The 20,931-nt window shown below is 46.1% G+C and overlaps 1 protein-coding gene across 1 annotated transcript; it reads right to left on the bottom strand.

Annotated features, from left to right (window-relative positions):
• Positions 1-1,079: 1,079 nt before the first annotated feature.
• On the bottom strand, positions 1,080-16,300 carry ATP6V0C (ATPase H+ transporting V0 subunit c). The gene is made up of 3 exons (XM_040439289.1): positions 15,949-16,300; positions 4,280-4,463; positions 1,080-2,067 (listed from the first exon to the last, which is right to left on the bottom strand). Exons 1-3 carry the CDS (start codon positions 16,028-16,030, stop codon positions 1,863-1,865), a joined length of 471 nt encoding a protein of 156 aa, XP_040295223.1. The 5' UTR covers positions 16,031-16,300; the 3' UTR covers positions 1,080-1,862.
• Between the last annotated feature and the right edge of the window lie 4,631 nt (positions 16,301-20,931).

Below are 20,931 nucleotides of genomic sequence, written 5' to 3'. Positions count from 1 at the left end.
TTTGCAGAAACACTCTGGGCCGGATGGGGGGGAAAAAAAAAAAAAAAATACCGGATCTGGTATGTGTTCCGGAATTTTGGACAGAGATAAAACCACAGCATGCTGCGGTATTATCTCCATCCTAAAAAGGTCAAAAAGACTGAACTGAAGACAACCTGAACGGAATGCTCTCCATTCAGAATGCATTAGGATAAAACGGATCAGTTCTTTTCCGGTATTGAACCCCTTGGACGGAACTCAATGCCGCAAAAGCATAACTCTAGTAGGTACCCTTAGTAGATGACCCCAAGTACACAAAAAAAAGGCAGTGTAGTGCCCCTTATTTATAATTTAAAAAAAAAAAGTCACCCATTGTTCTGATATTGGTCGCCTATCCTGGGAACATGCCATCAATATACCAAAACCAGAAAACTCCTTTAAATTGTCATTTACATCAACTTCTCAATGCTATACCTTCCTGGTTGTTGCTGACCATCTGCTCAAGTAACTGAAGCTCTTTATCTGGAACAGTCTTCCCAATTAACGTCTAGGATTGTGACCGTCAGAAAGTGCTGCCTGATCTCCTTGTTGCCCAGAATTCCAGGTGGGGAGGTGGTGGAGCCACTGCAGCCCTAGTCTGAGAACCAGCCGATTGCATATCCTAGTAGTGGCCAAAGACAGAACCCCTATATCGTTTTCCAGGTAGCTCATGTCACATTTGTGGACTATTGAATCCCTACTGAGCAGCTGGTTGAAGGGCTGCAGCGCTCATGGAAGCACGGCAGCCTTATTTCTGCTGGCCTGCAAGCAGTCCTGGCATCGAAGGGTACTGCAGCTTAACCTCGCTCATGCAAATGGGATGAAGCTACGATAGTGTATGCCAAGTAGATGGCATGCAGGTAGCGGAAGCTATATAAACCATGTAGAGACCACAACATTTAGATGGCAGATCAGGGGTGGCAAGAGTGTCACCAGGCATCAGTTCTTCACATCCTGGAAAACCCCTGTGAGGTCCATTACATATGTATTGTGTGGGTTTAGAAACCAATGTCATTTTTGTGCCGTTACCGTTTAAAGAGAACAGTGAATAACGTGACAGCTTTAGTGTATCAAGATGTTTTATTTGGAAATGTGTAACTGATGCCCAGCAGTGGGTGCACCTTTACCATACGTCAAGGCTTTGCTTTTAAAATCTGATACTGTTCACCAGTTAACACGGACGGGAATCTTTTTTTTTTCCTCCTTGTATTAAAACAAAAAACTAGAACAAAATATATATATTAGACCTCACTCCAATGTCAGAACAGTACAGCAATCTCAAACCAAATTACATCCAGGGAATTCTCACTTACAAGGAAATCCCACACAGATATACAGCTAAAGATTAAATATATATGCAGCAAAAGGGAAGGGGCGCCAGGAAGAATTACAAGAGGAAAGAAACAGCTGGCTCGCAGTGTAGAGTATGAGCAATGAAGAATCTGTATTTATAAATAAAATATTGAATGATACTCAGGAAATTACAGTCTAGATCATTTTTACATGGTACTTCTGTCAGAAAACATCCAGAGTCGATATGGGAGGCAAGAAAGAAACACTGCACGCAGAAGGGGCGGTTGTTGGGTGAGGATTGTGGAAGTGATGCCTGCTTCCTGCCCACAACACTGGCATCAGGACCCCATGGTGCCCTGAAGTCCTCTTGATGAGTATAGCTAGAGGGTTACACACAACAGTCACTAACTTACAATTGCGCATTTACAGGGTATAGAAGGGAGGAGAAACTACTGAAGTGGGGCAGGTGAAGGATGACTGTACACATGAGATAAAACCATTTGTAAGTGGCGATTTCTGGAACGTCAAGGAAGGGGGTGGTGATTTCTTCTTTACTTTGTGGACAGAATAAGGGCCACGATCAGACCGTAAAGACCCAAGACTTCAGCGAAAATGAGGATCAGGATCATGCCTACAAATAGTCGAGGCTGTTGTGCTGTACCCCGCACTCCTGCATCTCCAACAATGCCAATGGCAAACCCAGCAGCAAGACCACTCAGTCCTACGCTCAAGCCGGCACCTAGTTGTAAGAAGCTCCTAAAAAGGAAGAAATAAATGAAAGTTATGATCTAGAATTTTGTACATCTTAGAACAAGTCTAGTAAATTCACAGACTACAAAAAAAAAAAAATATATATATATATATATATATATAAGCACTACCTAAAATAAAGTGCATTTGTTAAGGACTTTGACAATGCAGTCTACACATTTAAAATTCTCCTCTGGACATTTATGGCTTATCCAGCATGTATGTCATAAGTGTCCAGATGTGAATAACGCTTTAAAAGACAATACTGGTGGTCACCGTTTGGGGCAGTTCTGTATTCCCTATACAAAATTCATATCCCAGTAATTCTCCATCATCAGTCTTCACAGGCTTCACCCTCTGAGGACCTCTAGAAAGGCCCCAGTCCTTCAGACTCACTATTGTATAGTTCCTAAGCCAGGGATCAGCAACCTCCGGCATGCCAGCTGTACTGAAACTACAACTCCCAGAATCCTCCTTTCACTTCTATGAGAGTTACAAGAACAGCTAAGTAAGTGTGCATGCTGGGAGCTGTAGTGCCGAAGGTTACCAATTCTGGTTTTAGGTTGTACCATTTATCGAGCAGGCCTCAATGCTAGCCAGGAGCAGGGAACATGATATCACCATGCTGAACTCTTAATGTATGCTTTATATCTAAAGAGAACAGTTCTATGGCACAGAAACTTTACAAATAATGGCAGCTCCAAAATTCTTCAGGAGTATGGGGGGTCCAAAATCAGAAGCCCCCAGTGTTGCTTCCTGGCATGGGCAATTCTACCTTATTTAGCTTGCCATCTTTTATAGATTACAGCCTTATGCTGCCCCTGATAGTATGAAGTCAGCACATACACTGACAATCAAATTTCTATAGGGTGCTGTCAATAGTCTGAAAATCAACCTTAGGTTTCCCCACATACCCAATCCTATAAACCCTGGAAATAACACGCATGCTGGGCTGAATAGAGCATGCATATATATAGGAAGATCAGGGATGTGGCTGCTGGCTGAACTAGGTTTAAATACATTAATAAAAGCATAAAAAAAAAAAAAAGAAATCCAGCGTTTTAGGCATCCTGCACATTTGTTGTGGATTTTTCCCTCTGCAATGAGGGTATGGATCAGAAGCTAGGATGCCAAGACAAAAGCCTGGAAAGTTGGAGCAGTTCTCAAAAGGCTTGCTAAAAAAGGACTGTAGTTGATAGTTACTGGTTGTACCGTTTTGCAGGTACACGTGTGAGCCACATGGATGATAAACCAGTTTTTATGCAGATTGCCCATCAATATCTGATTGTATGGGTCTGACATCCCACACCACTGCCAATCAGCTGTTCTGCAGTAGCTCCAGCGCTGGAACTACACAGCTCTATCCATTGCATGCAGCGCTGATCCCATTCACTTCAGTGGGGCGAGTCACATGCAATGACCAGAGCTGTCGTTCTGGTGCCAAAGCCATTGTACAACAGCTTATTTTGGGAGCCCAAACCCCTGCCAATCAGATATTGATTGGCTATCCCAAGGATAAATCCAATATAAATGAATCCATCGATCTGAAAAGCATGCACACCCCAAGAATAACCTGCTGCAGATTAAAGAGGACCTTTCATGGGTCCAGACATTATAAACCAAGTATCAGGCTACATAAGGGATAGTGCAGTAAGATCCCTGCACTTTATTTTTCTAGGTGCCGCTCCAGTCGCCCCCGTTGTATTCTACCCCTGGTATGCTAATTACTAGCATTGGAGCAATGGGGAGGAGACCGAGTCTCTCCATGGGCGTTCCTTAAAGGGAACCTGTCACTGGGATTTTGGGTATAAGAGCTGACATGGGTTGCTAGATGGCCGCTAGCACATCTGCAATACCCAGTCCCCATAGCTGTGTGCTTGTGTAGAAAAACCGATTTGATACATATGCAAATTAACCTGAGATGAGTCAGAGCTTGAAAATATCACTCTTCTCCGGTCACACAAGATATGACTCTTATGCAAATTTTTACACAATAGAAGCACACAGAGCTATGGGGACTGGGTATTGCAGATGTGCTAGTGGCCATCTAGCAACCCATGTCCTCAGCTCTATACCCCAAATCCCAGTGACAGGTTCCCTTTAAAGCGCTGTCCAATCGCAGCAGAGTGTCACTGCCAGGGAGAAGAAAAAAAAAAAAAAGTCTCCACACTAAAACCCACAGTATAGAAAATAGAATCCATGAGTTCAAAGAACTTACTTGTATAATGTGATGGTTTGTGTTAGAGAATTTGCAATAAGCACTGCAACTACCAGTCCATAGATGGCAATGATACCTGCCATGACCACAGGAATGATTGACTTCATGATTAGCTCAGGCCTCATGACAGACATTGCTGCAATCCCTGTGCCGCTCTTCGCTGTGCCATAGGCAGCTCCCAGTGCTGTAAAGACAAACAAGAGATTTAAAGCACGTGATTTCTAAAGAAGCTAGATAAATATACATGCAAAGCATTCAGCAGTTATCAGCCTCGTAAAGATCTGCCTCTGACCGCAGCTATAAGCATCCCCCAATAGGCACACCATTTAATGAGCAAATAACTGCACATGAAGATTAAAAGGGGTTCTACAGGATGTGCTCCACTGAGGTCCTGACAGGATGTGCTCCACTGAGGTCCTGACAGGATGTGCTCCACTGAGGTCCTGACAGGATGTGCTCCACTGAGGTCCTGACAGGATGTGCTCCTGTGTCTTCCTGTTCAGCCGCATGTAGATTACGCAGCTAAGAGGAAGACACAGGCGCACATCGGGTTGGAACATCAATGGAAGAGCTGGCAGGGTGGTCACATGATCAAATGCATTTACAGTCGGGTGCTTGCTGTACTCGAAAATAAAGGATTGTTACAGCTTTTAAGAACAGTGCTGGTTTTTACTTTGTGTAGTACTGCTAAAACTCCTTCCATAGGTTAGTTTAGGCAAGGGATGCCCAACCTGTGACCAACCAAGCTGTTGCAAAACTACAACTCCCAGAATGCCTGACAGCCTACAGCTATTAGGGCATGCTGAGAGTTGTAGTTTTGCAACAGCTGGAGAGCTGCAGGTTGATCATACCTGGTTTAAGCAATGCACCAAGGAACCCCTATAACCTTAGGTTTCCCTGCATCTTTTGCAGACAGATGTGCAGATCCTCCCTGCATTCACAGGACCCTCTGGTCAAACAAATGCATGAATGAGTTAGAAGCTGTTAACATTTCTTATCACTTCCTTATCAATGGCCTGAACTTAATGGGCAAAAACCCACCATGCACCATAAGGGTTTAAGGGAACCTGTCACCGGGATTTTGTGAATAGAGCCGAGGACATTGGTTGCTAGATCGCCACTAGCACATCCGCAATATCCAGTCCCCATAGCTCTGTGTGCTTTTATTGTGTAAAAAAAAACCGATTTGATACATATGCAAATTAACCTGAGATGAGTCCTGTCCCTGACTCATCTCACATACAGGACTCATCTCTGGTTAATTTGCATATGTACCAAATCGGTTTTTATACACAATAAAAGCACAGAGCTATGGGGACTGGGTATTGCGGATGTGCTAGTGACCATCTAGCAACCCATGTCCTCAGCTCTATACACAAAATCCCGGTGACAGGTTCCATTTAAGCAGTTGGTTCACTAACTACGCCCACTGCATACTTGGAAGGTGCTGGTAGTGACCAGTCATTTAACCCCTCAGATGCTGCTGTCAATATCGCTTATGGCATATGTGGGATTAGACAGAGGGTGTGTGGGGGGGGCATCCTCTGCCTTCTGATTGGAGCCCCTGTGGAGAAATCAAAGGGTTACGATCAGTTGCTATGGCAGCCTGGGGCCTTGTGAAAGCTTCCTGCACCGTCAGAGCGAGCTGCCTGAAAATTATAGAGCTTGACATGGTCTGAAGGTCCCATAGACTGCAATAGTATTCTACTGCAGTCTATTGGAAAACTGATCGCATGTTCAAGTCCCCAAATGGGACTAAAATACAGTAAGTTTTAAATAAAATAAAAAAAGTCACCCTATTCCCACTGTTACATGTAAAATAAATCCTGGTATAGCCACATCCAAAAAAAGTCTACACTATTAGGGTACATTCACACGACCATATTTTTGGCTCCACATCCGTTCTGCAATTTTGTGGAACGGGTGCGAACCCATTCATTCATTTCAATTGGGGCCGCAAAAGATGCAGCCAGCACACAATGTGCTATCCGCATCCGCGGCCCTGCAAAAAAGCTAGAGCAGTGTTTCCCAACCAGTGTGCCTCCAGCTGTTGCAAAACTACAACTCCCAGAATGCCTGGACAGCCTTTGGCTGTGCGGGCATGCTGGGAGTTGTAGTTTTGCAACAGCTGGAGGCACACTGGTTGGGAAACACTGAGCTAGAGCATGTCCAATTCTTGTCTTCAATCGCGGACAAGAATAGGCATTTCTATCATAGGGCCAGCTACATTCACACGGCCGATATCTGTGTTTTGCGGATCTGCAATTTGCGGACCGCAAAACACATACGGTTGTGTGAATGTAGCCTTAAAGCTTAAAAGGGGTTTTGCAGTTTGTTTTAACTGATGATCTATACTCAGCATCTGATCGGTGGGGGTCTGACACTCAGGACCCATGCCGATCAGCTGTTTGAGACAGTGAGAAGGCTGCGGCGCTGCCTTCTCAAACAGCTGATCGGCGGGGGTCCCGGGTGATGGACCCCCAATCAGATGTTGATGATCTACCTAGAGGATAGATCAGTTAAAACAAACTGTAGAGCCCCTTTAAAACTTGTGGTTAATGCCATATGAAAAGATCAATTTGCTTTTCTTCAGTGCCGCTGTAATAGTATCGAACCGCAGAATTAGGGTACATTCACACGACCGTGGTGTAGCTGTGCCAGTGTTGTGGACCCCTTCTGTGGGCTTCCGGATCAGTGCCTCCACACCACAAAAGATAGGACATATCCTATCTTGCGAAACCATTCAAGTCAAAGGGTCTGCACCACGATGCGGAGATCACAGCCGGTGCCAGTTTTTTGCGGCTTGCAACACAGGCATGGCTACAAGATGGTCGTGTGAATGTAGCCTAAGCATACAATAAATTGTTTAAGAACAAAAAAACAAAGCCAATGCAGAATTTGTTTTATTTTTAAATGTCAGACAGAATGCCCCCTCCATTTTCCAGCACAAATATATATTTATTTATCTATATATCTATGTAATTATGGGATTAGACTTGCTTTGTAGTCTGTCACATGATATCACCACATCACAAGACTTGCATACCTAGCTGTTACAGAACAGCAGTTTCCTGCCATACAGATTTCATGACAAGGCAAAAATTCAGATTGCAGATTTTGAAAGTCTAAACTTTAGACACTATACAACTATGGAAATTACAAGACATGCTTTTACCCAAATTTAAAATGTATACAGAACTAGCCAAGTATAAAGCTAATTAAGGCCTCGTTCACATTGCCGTTAGCAGATCCAGCAGGCTGTCCCAATAGAGCAGCCTGCCAGATCCCCATCGACTGCAATGAGGTCCAGCAGTGATCTGGCTGCGGTCGCTGGACACTAACCGCTGCATACGTTCTGCACCGGATCTTCTAAACAGATGTGAACGCAGCCTTAGGCAGTGCACTGAAAAGTATGCGTATTTGAAAAGGTTTGGAAAAATGTATGGACTGTTGAGGGAAAAAATAAAAAAATTTACATTTAAATACATTGACAATTTCTATCTACAGTTTTGTTCACAGGTTTTATAAGAAATGTAGTAGCCTGAAGTCAGAATTAGCAAGGTCGGAACCTAGCCAATCCAAGCACACAGCCACCGACTGCAGCCTCAGGGCACTGTATTAGGCCTTGTATGCAAATCGTATGCACATTTTGATTAGAAAACCATGAACACCCTTTCATGGGTACACTTAGTCCCATCAATGGAAATGGCTACTGTCATCCACAATGTGGACCAGCATATGACATGTTCTATAATGTACATACGGATGTTAGAAACAAAATGGGTCCACGCATCTGCAGAGTACTGTCATGTGCATGATGCCTTATGGACATCTACCCTAGGAGCAGACAATGACATGACATCTGTGCCGTCTGAAGCATGTGGCGGTACGGTCAGGCCTCATACCCTTCTACAGTGAGGCTGAGCTATCATATTAACTCACTCAGCTTCCCCTGTGCTGCCCATAGCTAGCACACCATCTCCAAAAAAGAATTCTGCTCAACAACAGCATCTACCGATCTTCCAAGATTTTAAAGAGCCTCTCAGCATGATCAACCCCATTAAACAAAGAATACTGCATGGTAGGGTTGATCATGACGATTAAAACCATTGCCTCAAACACACTCCTTTCCATAGTGCTTGCTCCCTTTTGCAGAGGCTACACTGCCACCAATGACTGATCCACCGATTAGCGAGTCACAGAACAGGCACTGTTATACAGAGCTATTGTCAATGGAAGGTGATGTAGCGGTGCTTGAAGCACTACAGCCCACACCTTGGTGCTCCAGCTGCCCGATTTGAAAAAACCTGATGCAAACTACAAAGATAAATAAGGTATTGTTTTAACTGGTGTAAATCAACCCGAACAAGCAATATGTCTGGTTTGATAGGGATGATCATGCCGACAGAGGCTCCTTAAAGAGGCATTCTTCATGACAAACGTGTGCACCAGTGGAAGAGACCACTTTGATTACATGCAGCGATCTCCTCCACAGTATGTGGAGGAGTGATTGCTAATGTCATTGCTCCTCCCCATACAGGGTCATCAAGATCTGCTGCCAGCAAACAATGACCGTTGCGTCTGCACAATTAGATTATCGCTAACAAGAATTTATATGAATGTGCGTCAGCAATAATCTGCCTGAACATTGGACAGTGTAAAAGGCCCTTTAGGTCCATAATCTGGATTTAGGGCCTGCTGACCTAGTAAAACTAGCTGTCCAGTCAATGACATCGAGGGCTATAATATATGTTCTGTAGTCCCCCACCATCAATCCCTTTAAAAAAGGGACATGTTCTATAAATGGTAGAATTGAGAATGCTAGCTATATAGAGACCATACACCTACAGAATGATCCAGGCATAATATCCACTGGAGTCTCAGTAATGTCAGCTACAAATTCTCACGTGCAGCATAGTGCTAACCATGGCCAATAGAGAATTACATTGGTTCAAAAGGAGTCTAAAATTGTGCTGAGTGTATAGCAAGTCTGAAAATACACCCACGATCATACACCATGTTGGGAACTACAAAGCATACAAGAAACAAGCCTTCACCGTAGGGAGGACAGTGCACTAGACCATGCAACAAGCCTTTTTAGCAGGACAACCTTACATATGGACAGGACCCCTTCTCAGAGACAAAGTGCCGCTTCCATTCAGGTGGAATCAACTAAGCCGTGTATTAAAGGATCAATATTTATCTGAATGGGAGTCATGAAATACAACATCTGATAAGATCTTGCAGATATAGGTACAAAATAAATAAGATACTGTAGAATTTAGACCCTAGCAGCCATTCTGAGCACAGGGCTGCAGTATAAAGCATGGGAGTGAAAGACTACCTTACACTTTTTTCTGCCTATACACAAACAGGAGGAAAGCACCCCAACTGCTCTAGGGAGAACCAGGCTTAGGCACACATGGCTGAGGATGCACATTTATTTAAAAGGTCTGGGGAGACAGCTCTCAGCCATCTTAGGAGTGTCAGCTTTACATATTGCCAGACTGCAATCACTGACAATAACTGATAATTGACATAAGCTAAAGAGACATCCACATGTGACTATCTAGCCAACCACATGGGTGGCAGGACAGCTGGCTGAACCCCAGCATTCATGCCAGAAACCAGCTGGACCCATTAGTCAATAGGCTCTGGAGGTCAATAGCAGTATCCAGCTAGGCCGGATCTGGTGAACTCCGACGGGCTGTTTCAGCAGAGGAATACCTTTACTGCAGACCTGACACTAGGCTGGAGTCACTGTTCTGCTGCATTCTCATTTTTTATTTTTTGCAAATGCTGCAATCCGCTTCTGCTTTAGCATTACGGCTTTGGTGTCAGTTTCCTGGGCTTCATTATAGGACCGACAGTGAGCAGATCGCCCCTTTATACCAGTTACTGAACAAGGAAAGAAATTAAGACAACTCAGGAGTATATAATAATAGCCGGTCACATTCTACAAACCCAAAGTCATGTGAATTCCTCGGCTTACACTGAAATACAGCATTTCATCTTCCCATTACTGACCAGATCACATGCTGGCCGTACAACTCTTATAAGTGCAGCCTTTCATCTTAAAAGAACAACCGAAGCCCTTGTTAAGGTCACTGCACCTCGACAGTAACAATTCTATTATATCGCAAATCCATCCAAAATGGGGAGTTTGAGTAAATTTGCCGATTGGTCAAAATGGATGGCCTATACCATAATGTGCGGCTATATTCAGGTTAGCTGTAAGAGGTAACCAGCTAAAAAAACATGACTGCATGAAGGAGACCAAGAAATATCCAAGCTAGTTCTCTTTGGGTTGGTGAACAAGAGAAGTTCTCCCTCCACATTAAAGAGGATTATATGATATGAAGGGGAAATTCATCAGAAATATTGTACCCAATACGTAGTATTCAGTCTGCAGGAGATGTGTTTATGTGATAAAGCCAGACTTGGGCTACTTTCACACTTGTGTTATGTGCGGATCCGTTTGTATTATCTTTAACATAGCCAAGACAGATACATCTTGAACATTGAAAGTCAGTGGAGGCCGGATCCATCCCCATTAACTGACATGGTGTGTCAGAACAGATCCATTTGGCTCAGTTTCATCAGACGGACACCAAAGCAGAATGGAGACTGAACTGATGCAAACTGAGCGGATCCTTCTCCATTCAGAATGCGTTCGAATGCAAACTGATCCGTTTTGGACCGCTTGCGAGAGCCCTGAACGGATCTTACAAAACGGAAAGCCAAAACACGAGAAAGTAGACTTAGAAAATATGGCAGAGAGTTGCCTTCAAGGTCACCAAACTTAGTTTTGATGCAGAAGACTAGAAGAAACTTGCTGAACCCAAGACGTATTTACCCCCAGCAGTGGCTGTTGATACAACATCCTAGTACTCCTAACACTGGGGGATGGGTGAATGTTGATCCTAGACTGATACCTAGTACGGATCAGTGCTCCTCACACAGCCCAGTGTTACATGAAAACCAATGATCGCCATTACGATTGTTGGTCTCATCCGCTCTGGATATTGTCTGCAGCATATCCCCTTTATACAAGCCATTTCAGGTGCTGCCCATTACACAGGAAAGTCATCAGAAAGCTTTCGTATGAACATTAGCTCCTGATAACTGGCCCGATCCTCGGCTGGGGTGAAAGTCAATCCTTAGGTCCCCCTTTGGAGATACTACAGGCGATACCGGAGCCAAGTGCTCCAGGACACCCCCTTAGAGCCCCTCTGTTCCTAAACATTGCTTAGCACTTCATATCAGTAAGAGGTCATCAAAATTCCAATACTGCACAAAAATAAAACAGCATAGCCAACAGTTCTATACCACACTTGTTTGCTGCCCTTTGATTCTCACTAGCACTTCAAGCATCTAATCAACTGTGAAGTTAGTGATAGATCTGATTACAGCAGAGATGCCTCCACAAGCCGTGTACATTGTGGTTCAATAGTCGCAGTGTAGCTGGGGCCTAAAGCCCAATATTACCTTGATTTTACTATTACCAGGGCCTGTCCACATCAGTTAAAGGGGTTGTCCGGGTTCAGAGCTGAAACCAGACATCCCTCCATCTTCACCCCAGCAGCCCCCCCGACATGAGCATTGCTCAGTTCATGCTCCGATGCTCTCCTTTGCCCTGCACTAAATTGCGCAGGGCAAAGGCATTTTTTGGAGATCCGGTGACGTACTGGGGCTCTCCATGGGGTTGCCAGGAAGCCCGGTGAGGTCACTGGCACTGATGGGCAGGATTTAGCTCCGCCCTAGCCAGTAAAACTGCTAGGGCAGCACTAAAGCCACCCATCAGAGCCGGTGACGTCACTGAACACACTGCCGGGTGGAAGTTTCCACCCGGCAGTGTGTTATTGAAAACAAAAGAACCCGTGCTCTGCACGATTTAGCACAGGGTAAGGGAGCACATCGGAGCATGAGATGCTCGCCTCAGGGGGGCTGCCTGGGTGAAAAGAAGGGTATGTCCGGGTTCAGAGCTGAAACCCCTTTAATTATTTCCGTTGCCCTGACCCGTTTTCCAAATAGAATTAAAGTCACCAAGTGCTGGATCTGGGAAATAACTGAACCCAACAATCCCCTTTGATTACAATGGGGTCCACTCAGGAGTCTGCAATGGAGACCCCAGACAGAGCTTCCACTGTTGACATCAACAAGCCCCTAATTTATTACTAATTATTAGACCTGCACCATTTATCAAAGGAGTCTGAAGTGAATGTTGACTCCTACACAGCCCGGGCTGTATTATCAGGTCTCTGCCAGCACTAACTGCAATTAACACCCAGCCAGAGATCCATGTAGACTGATGGACAGTACAACCGGTAGACGTGTTACCAGATCACAGATTCCCATTTCAGACAATGGTGCCTATTGCTAGGATATGTCCCCATTGTCTAACAGGTGGGACCTGCACCTCTTAGAAATGCAGCTGAAAACAAAGCCTGCAAAGTGATGGCGGGCAGTGCTGGGTCCGGCCACCACCAAGCTTTTTCTATTTGCCTGCTGAAAATAGCTGAGCGGCAACGCCATTTTCGGAATCCCCATATTAATGAGTGGGAGCGCACCGCATTTGTGCAGCCAACCATGCTTCTATTCACTTCTATGGGGCCAACGGAAACAGCCAAGCCAGCGTGGCCATTGTCAGCGGCCCCATAGAAGTGAATGGAGGGCTGCCGCACATGCGCAGCACACGCTTCTTGCCAGTGGGAAAACCCCTTTAAGGGCGCTTTCACATCAGCACCATTTCCATTCTTCTGCTCAGTTATAGGAGCAGAATAAAAACCAGCAGTGCCAGATTTGGACAATATTTAGCAGAGAAAAGTTCAGCATTTCACAGCCTGGCTGACTGCTGTACAAATGGGGAGAAAAAAAAAAGTGTAAGATTCCAGCTTTCAATTAGGCCAGTTTTGATAAATCTCAACCCCTACTATATAATTTATTTTACTCTAAAATGAACAATTTGGAAGAAAATAAATAATCCAATACGGTCTCAAAAGTAACACTACCTAGGAAAAGGCCACACATGCAGGGTTTTTCCAGCATCAGCCTCTTACAGCAAGATGTGCCAAATGCAGAACCCACAGATACAGTGAAGGGTGAAAAAATTGTCTAAATTTTAGTTTTTCCACTACATACAGATGGCTTTGTAATTTGAGTGTAGATTCTGCAGCAAATACAGCCCAACGGCAGTACAGTTGTAACCTCACGAGGAGACGCGGCTGGAGTAAAACATGTAGGTTTCATTTCCCATTTCAGCCCAAAATTACATTATTGCACCAACTGTGTTGAAACCCAGCAGGTGCTGGTGAAGCTAAATCCGGCTTCTGATGTGGAGGATGCTGCAGCTTCACACGTCTTGATAAGGCTCCTTCACATCAATCTGCAAAGTGTTAATGTGAGCAGCATCCGTGGGAAGGAGGGATGTGATCGCACCATCTGTCGGCAGAAAGAACCTAGGATTTCATACCTTTACCCATAAGCAGCAACTACAGCAGATTAAGAGCAAGGCCCGAGCCCAGGAATAGTCCAGAGATCTAAGGAAGGTAGAACCTGAGTCGGCACTGCTGACCCTCCTGAAGGTCACAGGAACGGCTGCAAGGACCAGCATCCCTACTAGCATCTCCCAGGCTCATAGGCCTAGGAGAAGTGCCACCATCTTGTCCTCTCAGCAGAAGATCTGCAATGGACTTTTTTTTTTAATCAGTAAACAAGACGATCATTTGACCTTAGTTGACAGTCACCGGCTCCATAAAGCGATACAACAGTCCAAAGGTCACCCTTTATAGGTTCGCCACATCATATCCTCTATAGCACGCCATCTTAATAGGAGGCCTCACACAATGCATCAGGTCAGGGGGACCAGACCATAGACAAAGCACAAAAACACCGCACCTACCGGCCATTATAAGCACATAACTATACGGCCACCATGACAGATGCCATAGACCAATCTCTGAATGCAAACTACACATCCACGGGGGGGCCAGGCAAGACGCCCCCTCAAATCAATCTCTCCTGCAGGATTTTAGGAAAGCTGGGGGACCAGCCTTGTGCCACTTTAACCACATTGTCCGCCAGACGCCGATTTCACAACTTTGCAGAGGAGGAAATACATGTGATAATATATACGGTAATTCTAGCATGCCCCAAGGGGAAAGATCACTTTAAAAGGGGTATTCAGGGATTTTAATATTGATGACCTATCCTCAGTTCCAGGGAAAGGGTCCTAAACACTGATGAGCTGGTTGAAGAGAAGAGAAGGCCGCGCTCCCTCCATCGTTTACCTGCTCACAGCAGTGAGCAGGTGTAACTACAAGCCGTCCTATAGAAGTGATGGGGCGGCTTGTAGTTCCACCTGCTCACCGCTTCAACGTCGATGGCGGGCCGATAAACCATGGAGGGAAGACCGCGCTCACACACAGCGTGCGGCCTTCTCTTCTACCAGAAGATCAGCAGGATGGTGGACCCCAGCGGATCCGATATTCATAACCTATGAGGACAGGTCATCAGTATTAAAACCCCTTTGAATATCCATGGATTTCACAACTTTGCAGAGGAGGAAACACAGGTTGTAATATTATAGTAATAAAAATATAATTATAATATACGGTAACTTAAGAGGGGGGGGCCCCCTTTTAGATATCAATGGAGAGGACAAATATTTATTTGAGCAGAGATGAGGCTATAGATCGTGCCGAGCAGCCATTTTCTTCCATAAAACTTACAAGGAATCAAAACTGATTATTAGGGTGCACACGGCCGCATGTATCCACAGAACACCGGCCGGGTGCATGCTGCACTTTCCTAATAGGAATAATACATTGTGGATGCCATCCATGTGCCGCCAGCATTTTTATTTTGGTGGACCTATAAAAATAAACTGCAAAAAAAAAATAAAAAAAATGGACCCCAAAACAGCCATGTGCACGAGGCCTTATACCGGGTGGATGCAATGCCAAAATTTACTCTAAGGGTCTAATAGCTCTGCAGAATCACTAAAGTCATTTTTAATATATTCATATTTTATTTATTAAAAAATACTTTAGTGATTCTGCAGAGCTATTAGACCCTTAGGGTAAATGTTGAAATATATATATATATATATATATATATATATATATATATATATATATATATATATATATATATATTCGCATGTACTGCCCTGCAAGGCCCCTGATGACTAGCACTGAAGGACCCCTCCCCATCAAGTCATTCTTCCCTCTGCAGTCATGTGACCGCTCACCAGCTGCTGGGATCACCCGAGTGACGTCACTGAGCCCCTCACCCCTCCACAATACTAAATCATATTGTCCCCCCAAATCTAATCAGATGAATGAGGTGCGTGACGAAGGGGGGAGGCTGCCGAGTCGGTTCGGCTGTGACGGCGGAAATAACCGAAGTGTGACCGAGGGAGGTGGAGACTAGAGCAGGAGTCCAGCGAACCGAGAAGATGACGGAAAGATGGCAGGCAGGAGTCGGTCACATGACAGCGACCCCTTCTGTATGATGTACCGTCTCCACGTCCACAGAGGAGCCCCGGGTCACGTCCATCTCCCCCCCGCACTGAATAATGACAGTGGCAGACACCTATAGAGCACAATGTATAGAAATATACACCCCCTCCCCCTCAATAAAACCTGAGGTAAAAGACATGTCCTCACCGCTGAACACCATGGCAGACGAGGCGCCCATGACTGCGAAGAAGGCGGAGTACTCAGGAGCGGAGCCGGTTGTAGTCGACATGGCTGCTTCTTAAGAGACGTCTCCTCCGACCCTGATAGAATAGGACAACCACCGAAAAAAAGGACGGGGGTTCAAATAAGAGAGAAGCCGAGAGGGGAAAAGGGACTGCTGGAGACACGGAGCTACGGGAGGAAGGAAAGAGGGGAGCGGGGCTACGGGCGACTCCTGTCACACAGAGGCTGCGGCTCTCACACTGGAGGAGCTGAAGCGCCGCTTGCTGCTCTAAATACCTCACCGCAGCACAAAATGGCGGCCGGCTGTGGGTCACGTGACGCGGCGCTTCCCTAGGCTCCTGCTTTTTTTTTTTTTTCCCTCCCCGATCCCGCCCGTTGCTGGGCTGAACCATTACGTGACAGGACAGGGGGGGGGGGACAAAGATCCACTAATACCATCCGTACGTCAAATGTGTAGTATTCAGTCACATAAAACGTGGATTGTATTCCGTTTGATATGAGACAACGTCGGGTGTTCAGTCATTAGCAAGCCTGCGGTGATGTAAAACCTTGTCGTTTGGCGTAAGTTGGTACGCTCCGGGTTGGGTGTAGCGCAAGGTGCGTCAGGCCGTGTCACTCATGGTGCAAGGTAGAGCTGGTTCTGTCGGGGCCGGGTTATGTGGAGGGAAGTGTCAGAATGTGGTGGTATTTTTTTATTTATTTTTTAAAGTACACACAATATATGTTAAAAGTGACAGGAATAGCCAGTTCTGAAGTGAGATGGATCAAGGGGAAAGAGGTTTGTGTCAGAGACAAGATGGCAGACCTGTAATAGAATGATCCCTGACAGGGAAGTGAGGACAGAGGTCAGGAACCTCCCACATAAGGGCATTCATTAAAGGGGATATAACTATCTAGATATTTTTAAAGGGGATGTCCATTCTTGGAGCTGACAACCCATGGGGTCCACCCCCATTAAAAATAAAAACAAAAACCTACTCGCCTGTCCATGGTCCCGCTGTTGCCCCTGTCCCCATAGGACCTGGAACTGCTGCAGCCAGTCACCGCCCTCTGCAGTCATAGCGGCTCAAACAATAACTTGCAGCAGGGGTGTAACGTCCAGGACTGTGACTGGCCAGTAGTAGCGGTCCCGCGGGGACCTGGAGTAGTCTATCACTGGCCGAGACGGGTGAGGATTACAGTCAGAGAGGTCAAATCCTGTGTGTCGAGAGGGACTGGGCAGTATGGGCACAGGACCCGTAGGGATCGGTCATCATGACATTTGGTAAATTACACTTGCTGACATAAAGAAAAGTAACGCGCCGAGAATTCGGATTGCTTCAAAAACGCGGCGTGTAGCTATACCTCAGGCAGATATATGAATGATTACAGGTGTCCTGTGTTCTATATAAAGGCTCTCAGAGGCTACTTTTGGGTGGTGTACCTCTTGGTGAGAGATCGTTGACTTGCTAGACATGCCTCTAGGACGCACTCGAACACGTTTTGCCCAGTTGACAGACTGAGAGGGGCGTATCATTGGAAAGAGAGATGCAGGACGGCGATTCGATCGATTGCCCGCCATCTTGGCTGTTCTGACATAGCTGTTAGGAGACGTTGGGAGTAGTGGTTACACGAGGGCACGCACACAAGGTGAAAAGGCTCTGGACGGCTCAGACAGACACCAGTAGAGAGGAGCGTTTGATCCACCGACGATCAGCTCCCACAGTTTTGATGTCCACTATCCAGGCACAGATGGCCCCGTCATTACACCCCGGTATCTGCCCAGATCATTTCCAGGTGCCTAGCAGAAGGGAATCTGGTGTCACAGCGCCCATTATGTGTTCTGACATTGGCAGCCAGTGGTGTCATGAACAAGAAAGCTGGACTGCTACGGACTGGAACCGTATCGAATCCCAGTTCTGTTTGGCATCCCACACTGGTCAGGTTTGAGTATAGAGGCTTAGTGGTGAGCGCTTCCATCCTACCTTACGACAGTCGATCACCCCTAGTAATGGTACGAAGGACACTAACAGCTCAGAGATACATGCAGGACGTCCTGCCGCCATATGTGTTTTTCTCATGGCAGGGCGTCCAACTGGCATCTCTCAGCAGGATAATGATCGCCCACACACAAGGGTTGTACACCACCATGACTGTCTGGTCACCAGATTTATCGCCAATCAATCATTGTTAGGACCAGCTGGGACGCCAGCTTCAGCAACCTGTAAGTGTGCAGGATCTACAGGCCGAGCTGCATCATCTGTGGGCAAATGTGCCACAGAACACCATACAGAAACTGTATGCCCAACCGCATCTCATCTTTTGTCTGAGCTGGTTGTATCTCATCTTGTATCCAGGCTAGAGGCTGTATCCTAGGCTAGAGGCCGTATCTCATCTTGTGTCCAGGCTAGAGGCTGTATCTCATCTTGTGTCCAGGCTAGAGGCCGTATCTCATCTTGTGTCCAGGCTAGAGGCCGTATCTCATCTTATATCCTAGGCTAGAGGCCATATCTCATCTGGTATCTAGGCTAGAGGCTGCATCTCATCTGATATCTAGGCTAGAGGCCGTATCTCATCTTGTATCCAGGCTAGAGGCTGTATCCTAGGCTAGAGGCCGTATCTCTTCTTGTATCCTAGGCTAGAGGCCGTATCTCATCTTGTATCCTAGGCTAGAGGCCGTTTCTCATCTGGTATCTAGGCTAGAGGCCGTATCTCATCTTGTATCCTAGGCTAGAGGCCGTTTCTCATCTGGTATCTAGGCTAGAGGCCGTATCTCATCTTGTATCCTAGGCTAGAGGCCGTTTCTCATCTGGTATCTAGGCTAGAGGCCGTTTCTCATCTGGTATCTAGGCTAGAGGCCGTATCTCATCTTGTATCCAGGCTAGAGGCCGTATCTCATCTTGTATCCAGGCTAGAGGCCGTATCTCATCTTATATCCAGGCTAGAGGCCGTATCTCATCTTGTATCCAGGCTAGAGGCTGTATCTCATATTGTATCCAGACTAGAGGCCGTATCTCATCTTGTTTCTAAGCTAGAGGTCATATCTCATCTTGTGTCCAGGCTAGAGGTTGTATTTCATCTTGTATCCAGGTTAGAGGCCGTATCTCATCTTGTATCCAGGCTAGCGGCCGTATCTCATCTTGTTTCCAGGCTAGAGGCCGTATCTCATCTTGTATCCAGACAAGAGGTTGTATCTCATCTTGTATCTAGGCTACAGGCCGTATCTCATCTTGTATCCAGGCTAGAGGCCGTATCTCATCTTGTATCTAGGCTAGAGGCCGTATCTCATCTGGTATCTAGGCTAGAGGTCGTATCTCATCTGGTATCTAGGCTAGAGGCCGTATCTCATCTTGTATCCAGGCTAGAGGCCGTATCTCATCTTGTATCCAGGCTAGAGACAGTATCTCATCTTGTATCCAGGCTAGAGGCCGTATCTCATCTTGTATCCGGGCTAGAGGCCGTATCTCATCTTGTATCTAGGCTAGAGGCCATATCCCATCTTGTGTCCAGGCTAGAGGTTGTATCTCATCTGGTATCCAGGTTAGAGGCCGTATCTCATCTTGTATCCAGGCTAGAGGCCGTATATCATCTTGTATCTAGGCTAGAGGACGTATCTCATCTTGTATCCAGGCTAGAGGCCGTATCTCATCTTGTTTCCAGGCTAGAGGCCGTATCTCATCTTGTATCCAAGCTAGAGGTGGCCCAACAGGGTACTAGAATCTTCTTTTAATTGTACAGTTTTCCCCAATAAACTTCTCCTTTCGCTCATTCCTTCTTGGTGCATTTTGTGTAAATAAATATATACACTGCTCAAAAAAATAAAGGGAACACAAAAATAACACATCCTAGATCTGAGTTAATTAAATATTCTTCTGAAATACTTTGTTCTTTACATAGTTGAATGTGCTGACAACAAAATCACACAAAAATTAAAAAATGGAATGTAAATTTTTCAACCCATGGAGGTCTGGATTTGGAGTCACACTCAAAATTAAAGTGGAAAAACACACTACAGGCTGATCCAACTTTGATGTAATGTCCTTAAAACAAGTCAAAATGAGGCTCAGTAGTGTGTGTGGCCTCCACGTGCCTGTATGACCTCCCTACAACGCCTGTGCATGCTCCTGATGAGGTGGCGGACGGTCTCCTGAGGGATCTCCTCCCAGACCTGGACTAAAGCATCTGCCAACTCCTCGACAGTCTGTGGTGCAACGTGACGTTGGTGGATAGAGCGAGACATGATGTCCCAGATGTGCTCAATTGGATTCAGGTCTGGGGAACGGGCGGGCCAGTCCATAGCATCAATGCCTTCGTCTTGCAGGAACTGCTGACACACTCCAGCCACATGAGGTCTAGCATTGTCTTGCATTAGGAGGAACCCAGGGCCAACCGCACCAGCATATGGTCTCACAAGGGGTCTGAGGATCTCATCTCGGTACCTAATGGCAGTCAGGCTACCTCTGGCGAGCACATGGAGGGCTGTGCGGCCCTCCAAAGAAATGCCACCCCACACCATTACTGACCCAATGCCAAACCGGTCATGCTGGAGGATGTTGCAGGCAGCAGAACGTTCTCCACGGCGTCTCCAGACTCTGTCACATGCTCAGTGTGAACCTGCTTTCATCTGTGAAGAGCACAGGGCGCCAGTGGCGAATTTGCCAATCTTGGTGTTCTCTGGCAAATGCCAAACGTCCTGCACGGTGTTGGGCTGTAAGCACAACCCCCACCTGTGGACGTCGGGCCCTCATATCACCCTCATGGAGTCTGTTTCTGACCGTTTGAGCAGACACATGCACATTTGTGGCCTGCTGGAGGTCATTTTGCAGGGCTGTGGCAGTGCTCCTCCTGTTCCTCCTTGCACAAAGGCGGAGGTAGCGGTCCTGCTGCTGGGTTGTTGCCCTCCTACGGCCTCCTCCACGTCTCCTGATGTACTGGCCTGTATCCTGGTAGCGCCTCCATGCTCTGGAC

Source organism: Bufo bufo, chromosome 7 (assembly GCF_905171765.1).
Source record: "Bufo bufo chromosome 7, aBufBuf1.1, whole genome shotgun sequence".
NCBI classification, from domain to species: Eukaryota; Metazoa; Chordata; class Amphibia; order Anura; family Bufonidae; genus Bufo; species Bufo bufo.
The sequence above is the reverse complement of the archived record's forward strand: the minus strand, read 5'-3'. Positions and strand labels throughout refer to the sequence as shown.